The 22,674-nt window shown below is 35.3% G+C and overlaps 1 protein-coding gene across 2 annotated transcripts in view; it reads right to left on the reverse strand.

Annotated features, from left to right (window-relative positions):
• Positions 1 to 15,306: 15,306 nt before the first annotated feature.
• Positions 15,307 to 22,674, reverse strand: part of LOC135690728 (epithelial splicing regulatory protein 1) — a 42,340-nt gene continuing 34,972 nt past the window's right edge. For both annotated transcript variants that reach the window (XM_089115026.1, XM_065208369.2), the window contains exons 11-14: positions 21,906 to 22,178; positions 19,946 to 20,395; positions 17,533 to 17,679; positions 15,307 to 15,574 (exon numbers count right to left, since the gene is read on the reverse strand). In XM_089115026.1, the coding sequence (XP_088971152.1) occupies positions 15,521 to 15,574; positions 17,533 to 17,679; positions 19,946 to 20,395; positions 21,906 to 22,178 (924 nt within the window). In that variant the 3' untranslated portion in view covers positions 15,307 to 15,520. The remainder of the gene's footprint in view (positions 15,575 to 17,532; positions 17,680 to 19,945; positions 20,396 to 21,905; positions 22,179 to 22,674) is intronic.

The raw sequence follows: 22,674 nt of genomic DNA on the forward strand, positions 1-22,674 counted from the left end.
TAAAACTATCGTCTAATAGTGATATTTCCCGTTAGTGTCGTCTCTAGTATGTCTACAGAGAGATTTATTACCAGCAAGAGTCAGGAAGGAGAGGAAAAATTATTAATCAAAAAGTCAAGGCCAAAGTCTTAGCAAAAAGGCCAATATTTTGTGAACTTTTTAAGAACCAAAAACAATCAAAACTATCGTCTAATAGTGATATTTCCCGTTAGTGTCATCTCTAGTATGTCTACAGAGAGATTTATTACAAGCAAGAGTCAGGAAAGAGAGGCAAAATTATTAAGAAAAAAGTCAAGGCCAAAGTCTTAGCAAAAAGGCCAATATTTTGTGAACTTTTTAAGAACCAAAAACAATTAAAACTATCGTCTAATAGTGATATTTTCCGTTAGTGTCGTCTCTAGTATGTCTACAGAGAGATTTATTACCAGCAAGAGTCAGGAAAGAGAGGCAAAATTATTAATAAAAAAGTCAAGGCCAAAGTCTTAGCAAAAAGGCCAATATTTTGTGAACTTTTTAAGAACCAAAAACAATTAAAACTATCGTCTAATAGTGATATTTCCCGTTAGTGTCGTCTCTAGTATGTCTACAGAGAGATTTATTAAAAGCAAGAGTCAGGAAAGAGAGGCAAAATTATTAAGAAAAAAGTCAAGGCCAAAGTCTTAGCAAAAAGGCCAATATTTTGTGAACTTTTTAAGAACCAAAAACAATTAAAACTATCGTCTAATAGTGATATTTCCCGTTTGTGTCGTCTCTAGTATGTCTACAGAGAGATTTATTACAAGCAAGAGTCAGGAAAGATAGGCAAAATTATTAATGAAAAAGTCAAGGCTATAGTCTTAGCAAAAGGGCCAATATTTTGTGAACTTTTTAAGAACCAAAAACAATTAAAACTATCGTCTAATAGTGATATTTCCCGTTTGTGTCGTCTCTAGTATGTCTAAAGAAAGATTTATTTACAGCAAGAGTCAGGAAAGAGAGGCAAAATTATTAATAAAAAAGTCAAGGCCAAAGTCTTAGCAAAAAGGCCAATATTTTGTGAACTTTTTAAGAACCAAAAACAATTAAAACTATCGTCTAATAGTGATATTTCCCGTTAGTGTCGTCTCTAGTATGTCTACAGAGAGATTTATTTACAGCAAGAGTCAGGAAAGAGAGGCAAAATTATTAATAAAAAAGTCAAGGCCAAAGTCTTAGCAAAAAGGCCAATATTTTGTGAACTTTTTAAGAACCAAAAACAATTAAAACTATCGTCTAATAGTGATATTTCCCGTTAGTGTCGTCTCTAGAATGTCTACAGAGAGATTTATTACCAGCAGGAGTCAGGAAAGAGAGGCAAAATTATTAATGAAAAAGTCATGGCTATAGGCTTAGCAAAAGGGCCAATATTTTGTGAACTTTTAAAGAACCAAAAACAATTAAAACTATCGTCTAATAGTGATATTTCCCGTTAGTGTCGTCTCTAGTATGTCTACAGAGAGATTTATTACAAGCAAGAGTCAGGAAAGAGAGGCAAAATTATTAATGAAAAAGTCAAGGCTATAGTCTTAGCAAAAGGGCCAATATTTTGTGAACTTTTTAAGAACCAAAAACAATTAAAACTATCGTCTAATAGTGATATTTCCCGTTTGTGTCGTCTCTAGTATGTCTAAAGAAAGATTTATTTACAGCAAGAGTCAGGAAAGAGAGGCAAAATTATTAATAAAAAAGTCAAGGCCAAAGTCTTAGCAAAAAGGCCAATATTTTGTGAACTTTTTAAGAACAAAAAACAATTAAAACTATCGTCTAATAGTGATATTTCCCGTTAGTGTCGTCTCTAGTATGTCTTCAGAGAGATTTATTTACAGCAAGAGTCAGGAAAGAGAGGCAAAATTATTAATAAAAAAGTCAAGGCCAAAGTCTTAGCAAAAAGGCCAATATTTTGTGAACTTTTTAAGAACCAAAAACAATTAAAACTATCGTCTAATAGTGATATTTCCCGTTAGTGTCGTCTCTAGTATGTCTACAGAGAGATTTATTACCAGCAAGAGTCAGGAAGGAGAGGAAAAATTATTAATCAAAAAGTCAAGGCCAAAGTCTTAGCAAAAAGGCCAATATTTTGTGAACTTTTTAAGAACCAAAAACAATTAAAACTATCGTCTAATAGTGATATTTCCCGTTAGTGTCGTCTCTAGTATGTCTACAGAGAGATTTATTACAAGCAAGAGTCAGGAAAGAGAGGCAAAATTATTAAGAAAAAAGTCAAGGCCAAAGTCTTAGCAAAAAGGCCAATATTTTGTGAACTTTTTAAGAACCAAAAACAATTAAAACTATCGTCTAATAGTGATATTTCCCGTTAGTGTCGTCTCTAGTATGTCTACAGAGAGATTTATTACCAGCAAGAGTCAGGAAAGAGAGGCAAAATTATTAATAAAAAAGTCAAGGCCAAAGTCTTAGCAAGGCCAATATTTTGTGAACTTTTTAAGAACCAAAAACAATTAAAACTATCGTCTAATAGTGATATTTCCCGTTAGTGTCGTCTCTAGTATGTCTACAGAGAGATTTATTACCAGCAAGAGTCAGGAAAGAGAGGCAAAATTATTAATAAAAAAGTCAAGGCCAAAGTCTTAGCAAAAAGGCCAATATTTTGTGAACTTTTTAAGAACCAAAAACAATTAAAACTATCGTCTAATAGTGATATTTCCCGTTAGTGTCGTCTCTAGTATGTCTACAGAGAGATTTATTACAAGCAAGAGTCAGGAAAGAGAGGCAAAATTATTAATAAAAAAGTCAAGGCCAAAGTCTTAGCAAAAAGGCCAATATTTTGTGAACTTTTTAAGAACCAAAAACAATTAAATTTATCGTCTAATAGTGATATTTCCCGTTAGTGTCGTCTCTAGTATGTCTACAGAGAGATTTATTACCAGCAAGAGTCAGGAAAGAGAGGCAAAATTATTAATAAAAAAATCAAGGCCAAGTCTTAGCAAAAAGGCCAATATTTTGTGACCTTTTTAAGAACCAAAAACAATTAAGACTATCGTCTAATGGTGATATTTCCCGTTAGTGTCGTCTCTAGTATGTCTACAGAGAGAATTATTACCAGCAAGAGTCAGGAAAGAGAGGCAAAATTATTAATGAAAAAGTCAAGGCCAAAGTTTTAGCAAAAAGGCCAATATTTTGTGAACTTTTTAAGAACCAAAAACAATTAAAACTATCGTCTAATAGTGATATTTCCCGTTAGTGTCGTCTCTAGTATGTCTACAGAGAGATTTATTACCAGCAAGAGTCAGGAAAGAGAGGCAAAATTATTAATAAAAAAGTCAAGGCCAAAATCTTAGCAAAAAGGCCAATATTTTGTGAACTTTTTAAGAACCAAAAACAATTAAAACTATCGTCTAATAGTGATATTTCCCGTTAGTGTCGTCTCTAGTATGTCTACAGAGAGATTTATTACAAGCAAGAGTCAGGAAAGAGAGGCAAAATTATTAAGAAAAAAGTCAAGGCCAAAGTCTTAGCAAAAAGGCCAATATTTTGTGAACTTTTTAAGAACCAAAAACAATTAAAACTATCGTCTAATAGTGATATTTCCCGTTAGTGTCGTCTCTAGTATGTCTACAGAGAGATTTATTACCAGCAAGAGTCAGGAAAGAGAGGCAAAATTATTAATAAAAAAGTCAAGGCCAAAGTCTTAGCAAGGCCAATATTTTGTGAACTTTTTAAGAACCAAAAACAATTAAAACTATCGTCTAATAGTGATATTTCCCGTTAGTGTCGTCTCTAGTATGTCTACAGAGAGATTTATTACCAGCAAGAGTGAGGAAAGAGAGGCAAAATTATTAATAAAAAAGTCAAGGCCAAAGTCTTAGCAAAAAGGCCAATATTTTGTGAACTTTTTAAGAACCAAAAACAATTAAAACTATCGTCTAATAGTGATATTTCCCGTTTGTGTCGTCTCTAGTATGTCTAAAGAAAGATTTATTTACAGCAAGAGTCAGGAAAGAGAGGCAAAATTATTAATAAAAAAGTCAAGGCCAAAGTCTTAGCAAAAAGGCCAATATTTTATGAACTTTTTAAGAACAAAAAACAATTAAAACTATCGTCTAATAGTGATATTTCCCGTTAGTGTCGTCTCTAGTATGTCTTCAGAGAGATTTATTTACAGCAAGAGTCAGGAAAGAGAGGCAAAATTATTAATAAAAAAGTCAAGGCCAAAGTCTTAGCAAAAAGGCCAATATTTTGTGAACTTTTTAAGAACCAAAAACAATTAAAACTATCGTCTAATAGTGATATTTCCCGTTAGTGTCGTCTCTAGTATGTCTACAGAGAGATTTATTACCAGCAAGAGTCAGGAAGGAGAGGAAAAATTATTAATCAAAAAGTCAAGGCCAAAGTCTTAGCAAAAAGGCCAATATTTTGTGAACTTTTTAAGAACCAAAAACAATTAACACTATCGTCTAATAGTGATATTTCCCGTTAGTGTCGTCTCTAGTATGTCTACAGAGAGATTTATTACAAGCAAGAGTCAGGAAAGAGAGGCAAAATTATTAAGAAAAAAGTCAAGGCCAAAGTCTTAGCAAAAAGGCCAATATTTTGTGAACTTTTTAAGAACCAAAAACAATTAAAACTATCGTCTAATAGTGATATTTCCCGTTAGTGTCGTCTCTAGTATGTCTACAGAGAGATTTATTACCAGCAAGAGTCAGGAAAGAGAGGCAAAATTATTAATAAAAATGTCAAGGCCAAAGTCTTAGCAAGGCCAATATTTTGTGAACTTTTTAAGAACCAAAAACAATTAAAACTATCGTCTAATAGTGATATTTCCCGTTAGTGTCGTCTCTAGTATGTCTACAGAGAGATTTATTACCAGCAAGAGTCAGGAAAGAGAGGCAAAATTATTAATAAAAAAGTCAAGGCCAAAGTCTTAGCAAAAAGGCCAATATTTTGTGAACTTTTTAAGAACCAAAAACAATTAAAACTATCGTCTAATAGTGATATTTCCCGTTAGTGTCGTCTCTAGTATGTCTACAGAGAGATTTATTACAAGCAAGAGTCAGGAAAGAGAGGCAAAATTATTAATAAAAAAGTCAAGGCCAAAGTCTTAGCAAAAAGGCCAATATTTTGTGAACTTTTTAAGAACCAAAAACAATTAAATTTATCGTCTAATAGTGATATTTCCCGTTAGTGTCGTCTCTAGTATGTCTACAGAGAGATTTATTACCAGCAAGAGTCAGGAAAGAGAGGCAAAATTATTAATAAAAAAATCAAGGCCAAGTCTTAGCAAAAAGGCCAATATTTTGTGACCTTTTTAAGAACCAAAAACAATTAAGACTATCGTCTAATGGTGATATTTCCCGTTAGTGTCGTCTCTAGTATGTCTACAGAGAGAATTATTACCAGCAAGAGTCAGGAAAGAGAGGCAAAATTATTAATGAAAAAGTCAAGGCCAAAGTTTTAGCAAAAAGGCCAATATTTTGTGAACTTTTTAAGAACCAAAAACAATTAAAACTATCGTCTAATAGTGATATTTCCCGTTAGTGTCGTCTCTAGTATGTCTACAGAGAGATTTATTACCAGCAAGAGTCAGGAAAGAGAGGCAAAATTATTAATAAAAAAGTCAAGGCCAAAATCTTAGCAAAAAGGCCAATATTTTGTGAACTTTTTAAGAACCAAAAACAATTAAAACTATCGTCTAATAGTGATATTTCCCGTTAGTGTCGTCTCTAGTATGTCTACAGAGAGATTTATTACAAGCAAGAGTCAGGAAAGAGAGGCAAAATTATTAAGAAAAAAGTCAAGGCCAAAGTCTTAGCAAAAAGGCCAATATTTTGTGAACTTTTTAAGAACCAAAAACAATTAAAACTATCGTCTAATAGTGATATTTCCCGTTAGTGTCGTCTCTAGTATGTCTACAGAGAGATTTATTACCAGCAAGAGTCAGGAAAGAGAGGCAAAATTATTAATAAAAAAGTCAAGGCCAAAGTCTTAGCAAGGCCAATATTTTGTGAACTTTTTAAGAACCAAAAACAATTAAAACTATCGTCTAATAGTGATATTTCCCGTTAGTGTCGTCTCTAGTATGTCTACAGAGAGATTTATTACCAGCAAGAGTGAGGAAAGAGAGGCAAAATTATTAATAAAAAAGTCAAGGCCAAAGTCTTAGCAAAAAGGCCAATATTTTGTGAACTTTTTAAGAACCAAAAACAATTAAAACTATCGTCTAATAGTGATATTTCCCGTTAGTGTCGTCTCTAGTATGTCTATAGAGAGATTTATTACCAGCAAGAGTCAGGAAAGAGAGGCAAAATTATTAATGAAAAAGTCAAGGCCAAAGTCTTAGCAAAAAGGCCAATATTTTGTGAACTTTTAAAGAACCAAAAACAATTAAAACTATCGTTTAATAGTGATATTTCCCGTTAGTGTCGTCTCTAGTATGTCTATAGAGAGATTTATTACCAGCAAGAGTGAGGAAAGAGAGGCAAAATTATTAATGAAAAAGTCAAGGCCAAAGTCTTAGCAAAAAGGCCAATATTTTGTGAACTTTTAAAGAACCAAAAACAATTAAAACTATCGTCTAATAGTGATATTTCCCGTTAGTGTCGTCTCTAGTATGTCTATAGAGAGATTTATTACCAGCAAGAGTCAGGAAAGAGAGGCAAAATTATTAATGAAAAAGTCAAGGCCAAAGTCTTAGCAAAAAGGCCAATATTTTGTGAACTTTTTAAGAACCAAAAACAATTAAAACTATCGTCTAATAGTGATATTTCCCGTTAGTGTCGTCTCTAGTATGTCTACAGAGAGATTTATTACCAGCAGGAGTCAGGAAAGAGAGCCAAAATTATTAATAAAAAAATCAAGGCTAAAGTCTTAGCAAAAGGGCCAATATTTTGTGAACTTTTGATAGAGCAAAAACAAGTAAAACTAAAATCTAGTGGTTATATTTCCCGTTAGTGTCCTTTCTAGTATGTTTACAGAGAAATTTTTTAGCTGCAGGATTCAGGAAAGAGAAGCAAAATTTTTAATGAAAAATTCTTGGCTATAGACTTAGCAAAAGTGCCAATATTTTGTGAACTTTTTAAGGAACAAAAATAATTAAAACTATCGTCTAATAGTGATATTTCCCGTTAGTGTCGTCTCTAGTATGTCTACAGAGAGATTTATTACCAGCAAGAGTGAGGAAAGAGAGGCAAAATTATTAATAAAAAAGTCAAGGCCAAAGTCTTAGCAAAAAGGCCAATATTTTGTGAACTTTTTAAGAACCAAAAACAATTAAAACTATCGTCTAATAGTGATATTTCCCGTTAGTGTCGTCTCTAGTATGTCTATAGAGAGATTTATTACCAGCAAGAGTCAGGAAAGAGAGGCAAAATTATTAATGAAAAAGTCAAGGCCAAAGTCTTAGCAAAAAGGCCAATATTTTGTGAACTTTTAAAGAACCAAAAACAATTAAAACTATCGTCTAATAGTGATATTTCCCGTTAGTGTCGTCTCTAGTATGTCTATAGAGAGATTTATTACCAGCAAGAGTGAGGAAAGAGAGGCAAAATTATTAATGAAAAAGTCAAGGCCAAAGTCTTAGCAAAAAGGCCAATATTTTGTGAACTTTTAAAGAACCAAAAACAATTAAAACTATCGTCTAATAGTGATATTTCCCGTTAGTGTCGTCTCTAGTATGTCTATAGAGAGATTTATTACCAGCAAGAGTCAGGAAAGAGAGGCAAAATTATTAATGAAAAAGTCAAGGCCAAAGTCTTAGCAAAAAGGCCAATATTTTGTGAACTTTTTAAGAACCAAAAACAATTAAAACTATCGTCTAATAGTGATATTTCCCGTTAGTGTCGTCTCTAGTATGTCTACAGAGAGATTTATTACCAGCAGGAGTCAGGAAAGAGAGCCAAAATTATTAATAAAAAAATCAAGGCTAAAGTCTTAGCAAAAGGGCCAATATTTTGTGAACTTTTGATAGAGCAAAAACAAGTAAAACTAAAATCTAGTGGTTATATTTCCCGTTAGTGTCCTTTCTAGTATGTCTATAGAGAGATTTATTACCAGCAAGAGTCAGGAAAGAGAGGCAAAATTATTAATGAAAAAGTCAAGGCCAAAGTCTTAGCAAAAAGGCCAATATTTTGTGAACTTTTAAAGAACCAAAAACAATTAAAACTATCGTTTAATAGTGATATTTCCCGTTAGTGTCGTCTCTAGTATGTCTAAAGAGAGATTTATTAGCAGCAGGAGTCAGGAAAGAGAGGCAAAATTATTATTAATAAAGTCAAGGCTATAGTCTTAGCAAAAGGGCCAATATTTTGTGAACTTTTTAAGAACCAAAAACAATTAAAACTATCGTGTAATAGTGATATTTCCCGTTAGTGTCGTCTGTAGTACGTTTAAAGAGAGAATTATTAGCAGCAGGAGTCAGGAAAGACAGACAAAATTCTTATTAAAAAAGTCAAGGCTGTATATAATTAGCAACTATTTTATTTCATACGATAATAACCGGCTTTCGTAATAATTTTGTCAAATCTCTATATCGGAACGGGCAAAGGATTTAGCTACTAGAGGAAATTTTCGAACTTTGATGCTTCTATTTTCCTTGAAAAAGCACTCTTTTAAGCACATTTAATTAAAAAAATCCTCCTAATCCCATTGAAAATTATTTTTTTGCAAACAAATTGAACAGCAGATAAAAATAACTGGTACAATTTCGCCGCGGTCTTGAAAAATACCATGTTGTCAGTTACTTCTAGAGCGAGGTAACAAGAAGCAGTGGTTGTCAATTAAGATGCCTCTTTCCATCTTAGTATGCCTTTAAACTGGAGCTCATAGTGAATTTTACCTAGACACAATTTTACCTAAAGAGGGCCTAGATTTTTAAATTTAGTGCCAACAAGAAATCTTCAAATCCTCAAACCAATAGTTTGTTTACCTTGATTCATATCAAGAAATATCATGATCTTTGCATGATCCTTTATTGATTTCATGACATGAAGGTCTCTGAAATACCTAAAGCGTTTCTTCCACCGAGCGGATTTTACCTGAAATTTACTATTGAGATACTATTGGGTGACACCCCCACACCCCCTGAAAATAGCCTTATATATGGATCTATTTTGGAGGCTCTTATGGCTCTAGGTTGATAAGAAACAGATTCAATTAGAAGCAGGACTTAGTCTAGAGAGTCAAGTAGCCCGCAGGAAAGGCGGATGGCCTCTTAAAGTAATAGCAAGATTTTCCTTGGAAAGAGAAGAGTGCTCGATTTCAAATTGAGGAGAAGTCACATGAAAAAAGATTGCTTGCATTCCTGTGCGAGTGAAATTCGCACTCTTGTGACTATCGCTATTCAAATGGTCGCCTGAGTTAGAAAGGGGGTAAAGACTCCCTCTTTCGTCACTAGGCCTTAATGAAATGTAATTCAAAATAAACACGAGGGCCCCAAGGAACGCCCCAAACAATATTGAAGCGAGCTTCACGAGTTAACGAGCGCTAAGAATATACGGAGCCCCATGAGTCAACAAGTGCTGGAAAGTACATTGTTAAAATACCTGTATGTTTGAATTTTGATTAAAAAGGAGAACTTCTGGGAGTAGCCCATGAATGTGTCAACGAGGAACATGAATAGGTAAGGGACATCAGAAATATATTGCTGCCAAACTTTAACGTGTAATTGAGAACAAAAGCGTGAATAAAAAACAAAGCTTTTAGAAAAGCCTGCGAAATATTCAAACGAGCCCCATGATCAAAAGATGAAATGAAGGTAGATGAAATTTAGAGATTAAAAAACAAATCGATAACGTGTGAAAATATTTAAACACGGACCATGAACACACAGGGGCTTTCAAAATGTATTTAAATGAGCGGAAGAGTAGCCCCCATTTAATGTATTTCATTGCTTTACGGACAGAGCAAAACGAAAGAAGAATGTCACCCTTGGTCAAGAGTGAATTTCAGACACAGAGAGTCGGGGGCGCGATATAACAAAATACGTTGACAATGCTTTCTCAATATGATATGAAAATAATCATGCTGAAAAAATAAAGGCAGTCACAAACAGAAAAAAGTTGCTTTAAGGTTGAAGCAATCATATTTCATTGCATGTTTTAAATGGCAATCCCATTCATGGCAGTGGCAGGATCGCCTCGCCTGCTCCCAACAAAACAACGCGCAAAAGTTTAGGCAAAATGTATACGCGATTAATGCTAGTCCATATGACAGCAACTTGAAACAAACATTAATTCAACAGCAACTCATGATGCCAAAACTTTACTTACATGCAACATTTTGTGGCAGCAGAGAAGGGAGCAAGCAAGCAAACCATCAGCAATAACATCGCAAGCTGGTTGGTCGTTGCAATCCCTAAAAGTGTTTGAAAAGCAGGAAAGCGTTCATTATAAAACATGTCGAAAGATGCAGCCTAACTTCGAACAACGTTTCGTCATGCATTTATTAATTACTCGATAAGGATAAGAAAGAAGAAAAAACATTACGCCGCAAACTCACCCGTCATCAAAAACCCACTCAATCGAAGCTCCCTTGCTTTCTTGCTTCAGCAATATCACGCATTATCAAATCGACAATCGCGCCGTTCGATTAGGTCGTGGAGTCGTGTTCCCTTTAATTCATTGTAAATTTTGGCAAATCAAACAGCAAGATTTCTTGTAATGCAGAACGTTTTTCAGACCCGTTTCGCCCCAGAAAACGCCAAATATATCGAGAACCAATCTTCCTTCCAGCTTCATTTTCAAGCCTTCCCAGGAAATCTGCCCTGCTCTTCGGACAGGGGAGAATTGTCTCTGACTGCCCCTGTAAATTGGTGCCTCATTTGCATATCCGAATTTTAATATTTGTAGAAAATAGTCGTGATAGAGTAAAGCTATAAGCTTTGCAAAACGATCGAAATTTCGAGAAGATTAACTGTACAAAAAACATTAAATAGTCTTATAAAAGTCATATTCCCAGATTCTGTTTTCTCCAAGACATCTACCTAAAAAGAGGTTTAAAAGCAGCAGGGGTCAGTTTTCACAGTGATTTCATGAAAATACTATAGCATATGTACGTTTCTCATAAGCATATGTAGCTACGTTGCGTGTGGTACTTCCAATATCCAATGAAAAACCAAGAAGTGGCCCTATATGATCCATATATGATCTTAGGGTTTATTACGATTATAGATTGATTAAGGAAGATAATGTATTAGAAGCAGGAGTTTGTTTAGAGAGACAAATATTGCTATTAAATAGTAAGGCTATAGGCTTAGCAGAATGGTCGATATTTTGTGATTTTTTAAAGAACAAAAACAGGTAGAAAGAACCTTCTAGGAGTGATATTTCCCATTTCTGTTGTCTCTGGGATGTCTACAGAGAGATTTATTAGCAGCAGGAGTCAATTTAGCAAAAAAAAAATTCATGAAAAAGAAAGGCTATAGGCTTTGCCAAATGAAAGATATTTAGAGGAGCTTTAAATGTATAAATGACTGAAAAATATTTTTATTTAAGTCATATCTTCAGTTCTTCTCGTCTCTGGCAAAGCTAAAAAGAGAATTTTATTAGCAGCAGGAGTCTGTTCAGGGACACAAAATTTTTCATGAAAATGAAAGGTGTCTGCATAGAGATCTTATCTTATTACCATTTCGAGACAAAGATAAGTCGTTGGGTTTTTGAAATTGATAGATTTCTTGTAAACATGTCTATGAGAGATAACTCAAGGATTTAAAAGAATCTACCTGCTACTTACACCATTTTCACCATTTTCACCATTTTCACCATTTTCACCATTTTCACCATTTTCACCATTTCAATATATATATGTTTAGTTTATACATCAGTAAAAGGCATGCTTGAAACGAGATAATGTCTCTATCTTAACACTATGAGAACTTTTTCGTAGAAAAGAAAGAGTAAAGCCTTATCAATATTTTTCTTGTGAAGGTTTTTGACTCAAAACTATAATTTTTCACCTTGATAAGGTTCGAGTTGCTAAAGCCTAGTTCAAACGTCGCGCTTCTCATGTGCCGAACCTAACTCGAGAATTAAGTACATGAGAGGCGCGACGTTTGAAACAATTTGGTACGGTAAATTTAGTTAGGAGCGGCAGAGCTTGCCGAGCTGCACCAGGCCTAAATAGATCAATTTTTGGGGTAAAGTGAAGTGATCTCATAATAAAATCAGATTGGTTTTCTCTAATTAACTGATTCTTTTCAAATGGATTCATAGTGTTGCAAAATAGGTTCACAGTGTTGCAAACGTTTTAATTTTTTGTGAATAATTATCTTTTTCCAGGGGTGGACTGGCTCCAAATTCAGGGCCCGGGCAAATTCGTCGAGAAAGGGCCCTGAAATTCAAAGTAAGTTTACGGGTATCTTTTGTGGAAACATTTCTAAGGCTTCCTTTAAAGTCTATTGGAATATTGCTATTAGTTCTCATTAGTTACCACCATAATAGTTAAGAAACTCATAGACCGCCAAATATGAAAGTTAGTTATAAACGAAATTTGGCGTTGGGAATTTAAATTGGGGGTACTACAATCCTTTAATCGGATCCACGTCATTTTCACTGTATTTTCAAGGGTTTTATTCTGACGTAGGATAAAGCCCTGGCAAAACGACTAAACATTTTACTAAACATTTCACTCGACTTTTGTTTAGTGAAGTTGAGCGAAGTTTAGCGAGGGTGGCAAAACGTGACTAAACTTTCAATAAACTTCACTCAACTTTTTTGAACTTTGAGCTGTCTATGACGCTGTTGGGTTGTAGGGGATCTTGCATAGAAATTTGCTTTTGGTTCATTTTGTTGCATGCACAAGCAGTGGATAAAAATAAGAATTGGATGAAGCGACGCGGAAAGAAAAGATTTTTTAGCACATTGACAACAAAGTTGACTGTTGAAGAAGACACAGTGGCGTACAACGAGATATGCAGATGTCTCATAAAGGCTTTTTAAGTCACGTAGAGACAGGAAAATCAACGAAAACAGACGAATACCTTTGGATTTCCATGGCTAGAGCGCCTGCGCGATCACAACAAATGTTTAATTGGTGGCAAAACGACTAAACATTTGCTAAACAACACTAAACAAGGCTAAACATTTTTTACCAGGATCAAACTTTGCTCGACAACACTCAACACGACTAAACAACACTAAACAGGGTGGCAAAACGACTAAACTTTTCACCAAATTTTTGGCTAAACAAAAGTTGAGTGAAATGTTTAGTGAAATGTTTAGTCGTTTTTCCAGTGAAATTTTGTTCCAGTCATTTAGTGAAATTTTCGCCGAATTCAAGAAATAGTTTGAAAATATGACATTATAGGGATGGCCAGAAAATGCATTAAAAACATCAAGTTTGACCAAAGGAGGGTCCTAGGCAATGCCTGTTAGCTTTCTTTTACAATAATTTCCATGGTTCAAAGAGGCTTGATTTTGACATAACAATGGGAAAGAAGTTGGAGTTGGTTTTATAGTAAACCTTTAAGCGTCAGAATAGGAACAACGCTTACCAACGAGGAATGAGTTGGAAAAGGTGCAAGCGATGCGAATGTGGCGAGTCAGAATCATAGGCGAGTCAGAATCTGGACTGAAACAAGACCAAGCTGGGTAAAAATAGAAGGAAATAGAAAGAGATCTGAAGTGCAACAAAAGTAAGCAACGTCTTCAAAATGTTCTGCGAAGATTTCTTTCTCGAATGAGCATGTAGAAAAGGCTAGGGCTTTAGCTTTCTCTTCCTTGCACAGTTATTTGTGGCTAAAGATGACAGTTTTTGACCGGTGAAATATGTTCAAGAAAAGCCAATCACCTCAAACTTTCTCAGTAATTCCAAAAAAGGCCTTCCTGGTGATACTTTGTTCACAATTACCGACAACCAAGATCATAACCTCAACTTTTAGCGACAAATGGAACATTTCCGACACACATAACTTTAAACAAATTTCTAAATGCAACAATAAAAAACCCTGTCTTGCATGTAGAAGACAGTAACTAATTGTTCTCAATAAGAAATCTTCAAAAGTAGGGTGTTAAACTGTGTCTACATTTCAATGAGCATAAAGCTTGCAATGCATTTTAGACTTCCAGTTGCATCTTTTCTCCTTTTCTTGTTCAGTTTACAATGGCAGACCTGTGCTGGAGCAAAAATTTTGTTCCAGCTTTCTATGCGTTAAACGATTCTTGTCTGATCGAAGCACAAACAAGGATGGGGGCTGAGCCCTCCGCTGTTTTGATGTTTATTCTAAAATCTATCTGGTTAGCATTAAAGTATTCTACTTTTCTAGAAAATGATTCAAAAATCTGCCATATCCTTGCAAACATTGAAACTGAGGGCCCGATGTGTAATGACAAGAAAAGAGGGCCCCTACTAAACAATCCATGTTGCCATTTCATAGCAAAATGAAGAAAAATTGCAACAATTTTTGGAGGGCCCGGTAGCCCGACCGGCCAGTCCGCCCCTGTCTTTTGCTAAGCCATTGATATTTATGAACAATTAAAATTTTCTTTAACTAAACATTGCAACATTAAATTGCCTGTATATCTAGCATGAACAAGACTAGTGGTTTTTAGTAACTCAAGTCTTAAAGATAAATTTTAGAATATCAATTCAACATACTTTATGCCTTTTTAAAGATTATTGTGAATTGATGACTTCTTTCACAAATGATGCCGTTGCAAACTTGCTTCACACAAGAATGCCGATTCAAACTTTAAAATGGTGATATATTTTAAAAAGTAACTGTTTTAGTAGAACAAAAGGTGGTCGGTGATAAAGCCACAAACTGTAGCATAGTATATGATCCAACAACAGTAATTTTCTCCAACTTGCCTTAGCCTCTATTCCAATCCCCTACTAGCCTCGGGTCTGTTATTGTATACCATAAATTTTCTTTTAAGCCCTCCTCTCAATTAACCCCCACATTAGTCCCCCTCTTTCAGAAGGAAAACTTAATAGGCCCCATCTCGATTTAGCCTCCATCCCAAAGTAATTTTCACTGATGCCAAAATATGTTAACTTGACAAAAAACGGAGATTTTCATTTTATTCATTGGTCGTTCAATATCATCTCATCAAAGCAAAATTCACGTCATGTTTACCACTACAAATGGTTTTTTATTACAAAATATTTATTAAGTCCTCTCTTTCAATTTAGGCCCCTTCTATTATAAGGCCCTCTTTCAAATGCTGAAAACAATATTTTCTCATGTGTTACTTGGGTTGTGTATCACATTTCGATAACATCTTAATTTGCAACTTGGAGGGAAAAATTTTAAGTGTAATGGCAACAGTTTATAAAATGACTGAAAACAATCCAGGCGTAATTTGATCCATCAAAGATCTACCAAGAAAAGATAACAGATTCATATGAGCTTCATCATGGGTATTAAAATTTAAGATTAGAAATACTTTTTTACAATATCAAAGCAAATAAAACACGAATTATGAAAAGTTTATAAGAGTTGCTCATTCGTCTAACTAGGCCCTTTGAAACAAATACCTGACTAAAAGTTATTTCCTTATTTCTTATTAATTTATTACTAAAGTCATTTGATTGTGAAATTTCGGTATAACTCTCATTTTTCTTTCTTCCAGCATGTTTCTTTTTTTCTAGACGGCTTGCAAATTTTCTACAAAAAACCATCTACAACTTAATATCAACTACCTTTTTTGGCGAAATTTGGGTTAGAGGATTTTTTAGATATCTCATTATTATATTACATTAAATAGCTATTAATGTTGATATCGCGATCAAAACAAATCTGAATAAAGGTAACTGAACTAGTTTTAGTTCGACACGAATATTGAATTTGCAAATTCTTTTGGGATTGTCAAGATAAATTTAAACGTCAAATATAAGCACAGATATTTGTGAATTTTTCGGTTATTTTGAGTTTTTCGATATTGATTTACTGACATTCAGCCTCTTATTGCAACACACTTAATCACAAAACTTTTGGCTGTACAAAATGCAGTGAAAAGCCATCTCTTGTTCTTTTTATCATTCGATCACGCAATAAGTTTTTTCACAGCTCATCGATCGTTCAGAATTGCTATTTTTCTCCTGGATAAACAAGGACATAACTCTTAAGTAAATGATTTGACCTGCAAGATGTTCTTAAATTGACATTTCCTAGGAATTACAAACAATGTTTATCTCCGGCCGGCTGTAAAGCTGTTATTAAATTCACGATAGCAAGACAGGGCCTTTGCAAACTAATATGGCGCAGAAGGACCCGATTTACTGGCAGCAAAATACTTTATCAATAAAACTGATATCATTTTAGGGTTATTTATCAAAGACAATACAATACCTATATTCTAAAAAGAGCATTTGTATCAATGATTTTTTGATGCACTGTAAAAAGACTTACAAACGAAATCTACTTACATTATCTAATGATTTATGTCTTTGCAAAATCGATTCGGAAAAGCAACTCTTGCTAAAACCACTATCTGCCTCTTTACTACAATACTTTTCAATAAGTCCAAAGATTGCAAAGTAAAACATTTGAAAAGTTTTTACTTTGCTTGGATTTTCAGTCCATAGGCATTCATTTATTTGTTATTGAAATTTCCTCAAACTTTCGTTTGATACAACAGTCTGCTGCCACTTCTGTTTGATATTTTCAATAGAAGTGGAAATCATTTGCAGTTATATATATATATATATATATAGCATTATGGCATTTAATGTTGTTGCGGTTTGTTATTTATTGAACTAAAGAAGACTGTATATCAATAGACAATTAATGTTTTGCTAAGCTTGAGAAAGTCAAAGAGTCTTCTTATTTACCATCAAGGGTTAATTTAGTATAAAATAATCTCAAAAGGGCGTTTTCAAGAGAAAAGTAGGGTACCCCCCCATCTTTCAAGAGAATGATGTTTTTAGTTTCTAGCTGTCAAAACTATCTAAAAAGTATCAACCAACTTTTCTACAGTTGTTTGATTTATAATGAGAACTAGGTCATTATACTAAGGAACATAATTTTACCTATCATATGGAAGGGCGCCCATTTGTTAAAAAGCCAACTAACGATAACTTTTCTCATAAGTATCTCACTCTAAGACGCTAACATTTTGTACTTCTTAGCGGAAGTTTTATCTTAAAATGCCTTTGGATCAGAGGTGCCCATAACAATCGGTTGGTTCACATAGCGATTTACCAAGTCAAGAGATTGCACTCGAACATAGTTACACTCGTGGAAAAGGCTTTTTAGGCCACTATAATCAGTGTTGAAAGAGGCGGTAATATCGAAGCACCGATCTATGGCATCCCTAGTTTGGTATCAGTACGTTATACAACCTTGACACATTAAATATCATTATAGTAAAAGCGTTTCTGAGATGTTACGGTGTAATTCAAAGTGTCATGTTATTATTAAGAACTACAATCGAGCCCTTCGGGTAGGGCTTGTTTGAAGACTTGAGGTAAGTGCTTAAACCCTTTGAGGGTTGGTTAATTTCGTTCTAACGGTTGACATATTTCTAAACGTTATGAAATTCATTAGGCAAATTCTATAAATGAGCAAGCTTGTTCATGTAACATCGACTGTGAATTTTGTAATTTTGCTTAGGCCATAAATACCTCCACTGAACGACTGTTAGAGGATTCCTTTTCTTTCTCTTGGTATATTTTGTGCCGATCTTCTGGAATTTGATAATTCAGACTGTATGTCATCCCAGTTGGTTTGCAATATGGGCTTGTAGAGAAGTTCATGTTCTCGTGAGGAATCTGGCGAAGCGAATTGATACAAAGAACCAGCATCAGAACATATTCAGTAAAATAAATATAGAATGTAGACCCAATGGATAAATAAAAAATAAGACGAAAGCAAAAAGGAAATGATCCGACAGAGATACATCTTTGTTTACTAAAAAAAACAAGGCTGCAGAGGTTAATCCTAAAAAAGGTCTTCGGCAATATTAGTTCTATTGGAGGGAGAGAGGTCGAGGGGGAGATTAAAAGACTTTTCGCGTGGAATTTTTTCGAAAAACAATTTTAGCCGGGGTATATCGAGTGAAAGATAGCAAAGAATGTTTTGAATAATTCAAGGCCTCTTTTGAGAGTGGAACAGCCTACAGTGAGGTTTTATTGTTGTAGTAAGGGACTGTTCTTTCTCTGCAGGCTTCGAGCGTGGTTTAAGAAGCAGATCCTAGACAAATAACATAATTTTTTGCTTTAGGCAGCCTTTACACCAACCCGAGTTAAACAAAAACACGTTAAAATGTATTCGTTTTGGAAACAGGTCAATGGAGTCGCCAGTTTACTTTCAACTTGTTTCAGTCCGTTTTTGACCTTTTCCACAAAGATCAATTAAGTGAACATAGTTTGAAAATATATCATTAGCCTTCACATCTTGTAGTGAATCAGATTTCGAGTGTTAAAGACAGAAACCTTAGCACGCAGGCTATGGGAAATATCAGTATTTGCAACGATAGTACTTGAATTTTCTTGTAAAATGATATCCAAAATTATCCAGGTTTGGCATTTTCACTCCGGGATAAAAACTGGTCTACTCTGAGACCCGTTTTTTCAACTAAGTTAGTAGAAAAGCAACCCACAAACTGAAAACTTTAAACCCATCTGTGTTTAATCTCAGGCTGGTGGAAAGGCAGACTTAGAAATTAGTGCGATGATGAGTGGAAAATAAATTATGTTTGGCAATCCACGCTCGGGGCTAATAAAACCCTGATGCAAAACAACCCATGGAATGATTCGCAAAAAGTTCATCAGCACAGCGCTTTAAATAATCCTCAGTATTGACTTCCTCCCATTAGCATTACCTAATTATTAATTTCACATCGAAGGGTTTAAGGACGTGTTCCTAGTTAATTAAACAGTTCATTTGGTTAGTGATAGAAAGTTAGTGGGCCTAGTTCTATCTCAGGGGCTGATAATTCTATCCCGGAGACCAATCAGTCTGATTGTCGTTATTGGCTACGAAGGGCTTTCGAGATAAAGAAAGCAATGCATATTTGATATTCATCAAACTGTATCTAACCCAGAAATTCACTTATTTTATATTGGAGCAAGATTACTGGGAAACTTGGCGCTTTGCCATGCCTGAGACAAAGCAAAACAAGATTGTTGCAACCACTGTAATTTGAACAAGTCACCGTAGGATTCGCTTGAATTGCAACCTTCAGTGTGATGTGAGACTTGTTTGCTCGCCAAAGATGGACCTTTGTCTTTCACTAACATCTTTCCTAGCCAGAAAAACCTTCTGGGAGGGGGGGGGGGGGTTGGTTGGTTGGGTGTTAAAGCCTCAAACTGTAACAGTATATAACATAGCCCACACATAACATAACATACCGGGGGGGGGGGGGGGGGGCGGAGGGTTAGTTTTTGGTAAGAAAAGTATTTCCAAAAAGGCTCTGTTTTGAAGCCCTGAATTCAAATAGAACTTAGCCCCTCCACCTTGAAATTCGTGGCGTGGACCCTACATGACCCAACAATGGTATTTTTTTCAAACTTGGGGAGTCTTAGCAACCTGTCCCCTTCCGGACGTGGGCCTGCATCTTTCGCTAGCTTAATCAATGCTGGGTCCTTGGTTAAAACGTTTTCACTTCCTGGATGTCAAATGCTTTTGCTTTCATCAGGCTTAAATCACATGGTGTTGAGCCCCCTAACGTCTTAAAATAACAATAAGTTCTTTTTTATTATTCATATACGTTTTATCAAAGGCAATATATCGTATTGTAACTTTAATTAAAGGGTTTTAATTAGCTTGCATTTAGCTTTAGCTCTTAATGTGTAACGTGAATCAATCAAGACACTTTAAACTATAAACACACCTATGGATGGCCTGAATTGCAAAAACTAGCAAACAATTGATGCGTTGGACTGTAATGAATGTAAAAAAAATATTTTATTGGATACAGCAATGTTTTCTTTATTGAGGATGCACTGAGATAAGAAATACAAGTTAGACATTCATATCTGCTAGCCTTCGTTCGTGAGCAAAGTTTAATAATTTTCTAAAAATGAAAAATCTTACCATTGGGCTAACATATGGAAATGGATGTGCTTGAAAGAATTCTCCATGAGGGACTGTCGGCGATAAGTGAGGGTAGTGCCCGTTTACGACAGTCGGTATTGCGGGGATAATAGGCAGGACCATGCTATTTGAGCCTGTCGGCGACAATAATCGATGCCCTTGCTGAATTGGAAGAGGGCTAGTAGGAATAAAGTTGTTGCTGTTATTGTTGTTGTTGTTTGTGCTGACTCCGTTGCTTGTACATGTGTTATTGTTATTGACTCGGTTTAAATGTTGGGCTGCCATTTGATTGGCCTGACTCGTTGCAAGCATCAGGCTCATGTCATGAATGGAGCATTGGAATACTTCTATGTACCTTTCACCCATGTGTTTCAAATGCAATTCATTTGCAGCTTTATGTGCACTTTCAGCTGACTTTAACTGAACAAACGACTCTCCAGATGGTCTTCCCTAAAAAACACGTGAATCAATCAATTAGTGATGTCTACAAATCATTTTAAAACAGTCTTGCAAAACCTAAAAGCTTTTGCCAAGTAATGCATCGTTAAGTGTACAGTACAGGTACAAAGTATCGAGGAGTCAATAATTTGAATTTAACCACTGCGGTAGAATCAACGATTCTGTGGTTTGAGGGCATTGAGCCAACGTTTCACGATAATTGCAAAAACTACATGGTAAAAGTAAGCGCTTAAAGTACCAGATCAGCGTCATATCTCCCGAAGTATTCAAGCACCAAGCAGTCATTTCTTTCTTTTCATGAGCACAAGTATTGAAGGCCTACCGACCTTCGACCCTGTGACGAAATTTATGTGTTGTTTAAAGATAGAGTCTCCCTAAAAGTTTCAAAACCACCCCTGACTTTCAGCGACTTGGCCCCATTCCAATAGCGACCTGGCCCCATCCCGTGGGGAAAACAATAGCCTTCAAAAATAACTAAGGCCCTGGACATTAAAGGAGAGCCTCCTTGTCAGACAATATTGATACTTTAAACAAGTGACAGGCTGAAAATCGCAAATTTTGTCTAATTGTTTTCCTTGAAGCCAAAACCGGGAAGACCCACCTCAAGCCTGTGGCCAAGTAAAACATTATTTTCATGAGTAAGGCGAAGTATTCGGCTACAAGTCGTTCATGCAAAGCAAATGGTTTCAAAGCTGCAAGAAAAAGGTGAAGGAAGCCTTGATTCCCCCATGTTAAGGAAACCTTTGTGGCTTGGGCCCTGATAAACTGGAAATTAGAAAGATTGCACTTGTTTTTGAAAAAATACTTAGCTATATTTACTTGGTATATGGATGGCCTAGGAGTTTGCAAAGTATGTTTTTAAAGAAAATCATTTGAATGTTTTAGTGATTATGGTAAAAAGTTTCAAGAAATAGCTTTAACTGGACTTGGAAAAAAAGTGGAGAAGGTTGTTTTTCAGAGTAAAGAATGGAGAGATCATAATTAAACGGATATGCGGTTGAAAATAGTGTCACCTCGTATGCGGGTGAATGATGACGCCAGTGAATTTTAAAGAAAAAAAAATCAGAAGAAGGGCAAAATATGAAGAAGTTGCTGTATTTAAGTTAATACTGGAAATATAAATGAATATATAGGGAGAATAAAACTAAAATTGGGTTTGTTTATGGGCATGCCCCTGAGCCATCACCCCCGTCGGCTACCGACTTGATATATAACCTAAGCAAAGCCTTGAAGGGAATTAAATCGGATTAAAACTATCCTCAAGTGACATAACATTTTATCCTTGCAAGATTGTTGTTTTGTTTTGATGAACTGATGGGTTAGCAAACTGGGACAGTAATATACCCAAAGATACCCATGGTGACAAACATGGGTATTGGTTTCAAAAGCATAAGGATTTGACAACCAAAACATTAACGACGCCTTCAAAAAAATTAAAACTGTACCTAACTTCCAGACTAGTTGCAGAAGGGAAGGAATTACGACAGATTATACCACTTACCTGCAGGTTGTAAATGATGTGAACAGTGCCAATAACTCCTTGAGAATGATGTCCAAGAAATGTAACGATGTCATCTTTGGTGGCTGAGAAAGGCAAGCCCCGTAATCTAAGGCAGGACATAGTCATCAGGGATTGGGCTCTTTGATTTGCTCCACCACGGTCCAATAGTCCAAAAGAAAATGTCCCAGGCAAGGGTGACAAAGGCGGCATCAGGGGCGAAACCAGTCCAACAGGGCTGACAAACTGGTAGCCGACGTTGTACATAGTTAAAACCTGCAATATTCACAGAAAGTTTCGAAATTAGGCTGCGTCCAGCACCAAAATCATGTAGAATACATTGCTTTTTGGGTTGATTATTGTAGATAATGATATTCTGCAGCTCGCTTAGAAATAAAACCTTAGCTAAGACAAGGGCTGTGGTCGTCGTTATGGTTTTGACGTGGCTAGTAGCCTGGAGTTAAAAAAGGAATTTTGGTCGTTGGTTATTTGGGACGATAAGCAACAGAGCAGTTTGTTCTCCCAAACAGATAAATAATAGCTATCACGTGACAAATTTTAGATTTAGGATAAACCAATGAACGACAACAAAGTATCATTAAGTTGATTAAAAACAACGATTTAGGGGAGGAGATTGAAGGGAAATAGCTTTGATAAATAGAAAACCGACAGTCAATTCGCACAGGCAACATTCAACAGAAATAATGGCATATTGAAAGTTTGCAGAAGAAGGCCAAAATAAACCATCGCAAACATAGAAAAATTATGGCGA

The sequence above is a fragment of the Rhopilema esculentum genome, chromosome 4, assembly GCF_057945365.1.
Source record: "Rhopilema esculentum isolate cy_ngs chromosome 4, ASM5794536v1, whole genome shotgun sequence".
Classification (NCBI taxonomy): Eukaryota; Metazoa; Cnidaria; class Scyphozoa; order Rhizostomeae; family Rhizostomatidae; genus Rhopilema; species Rhopilema esculentum.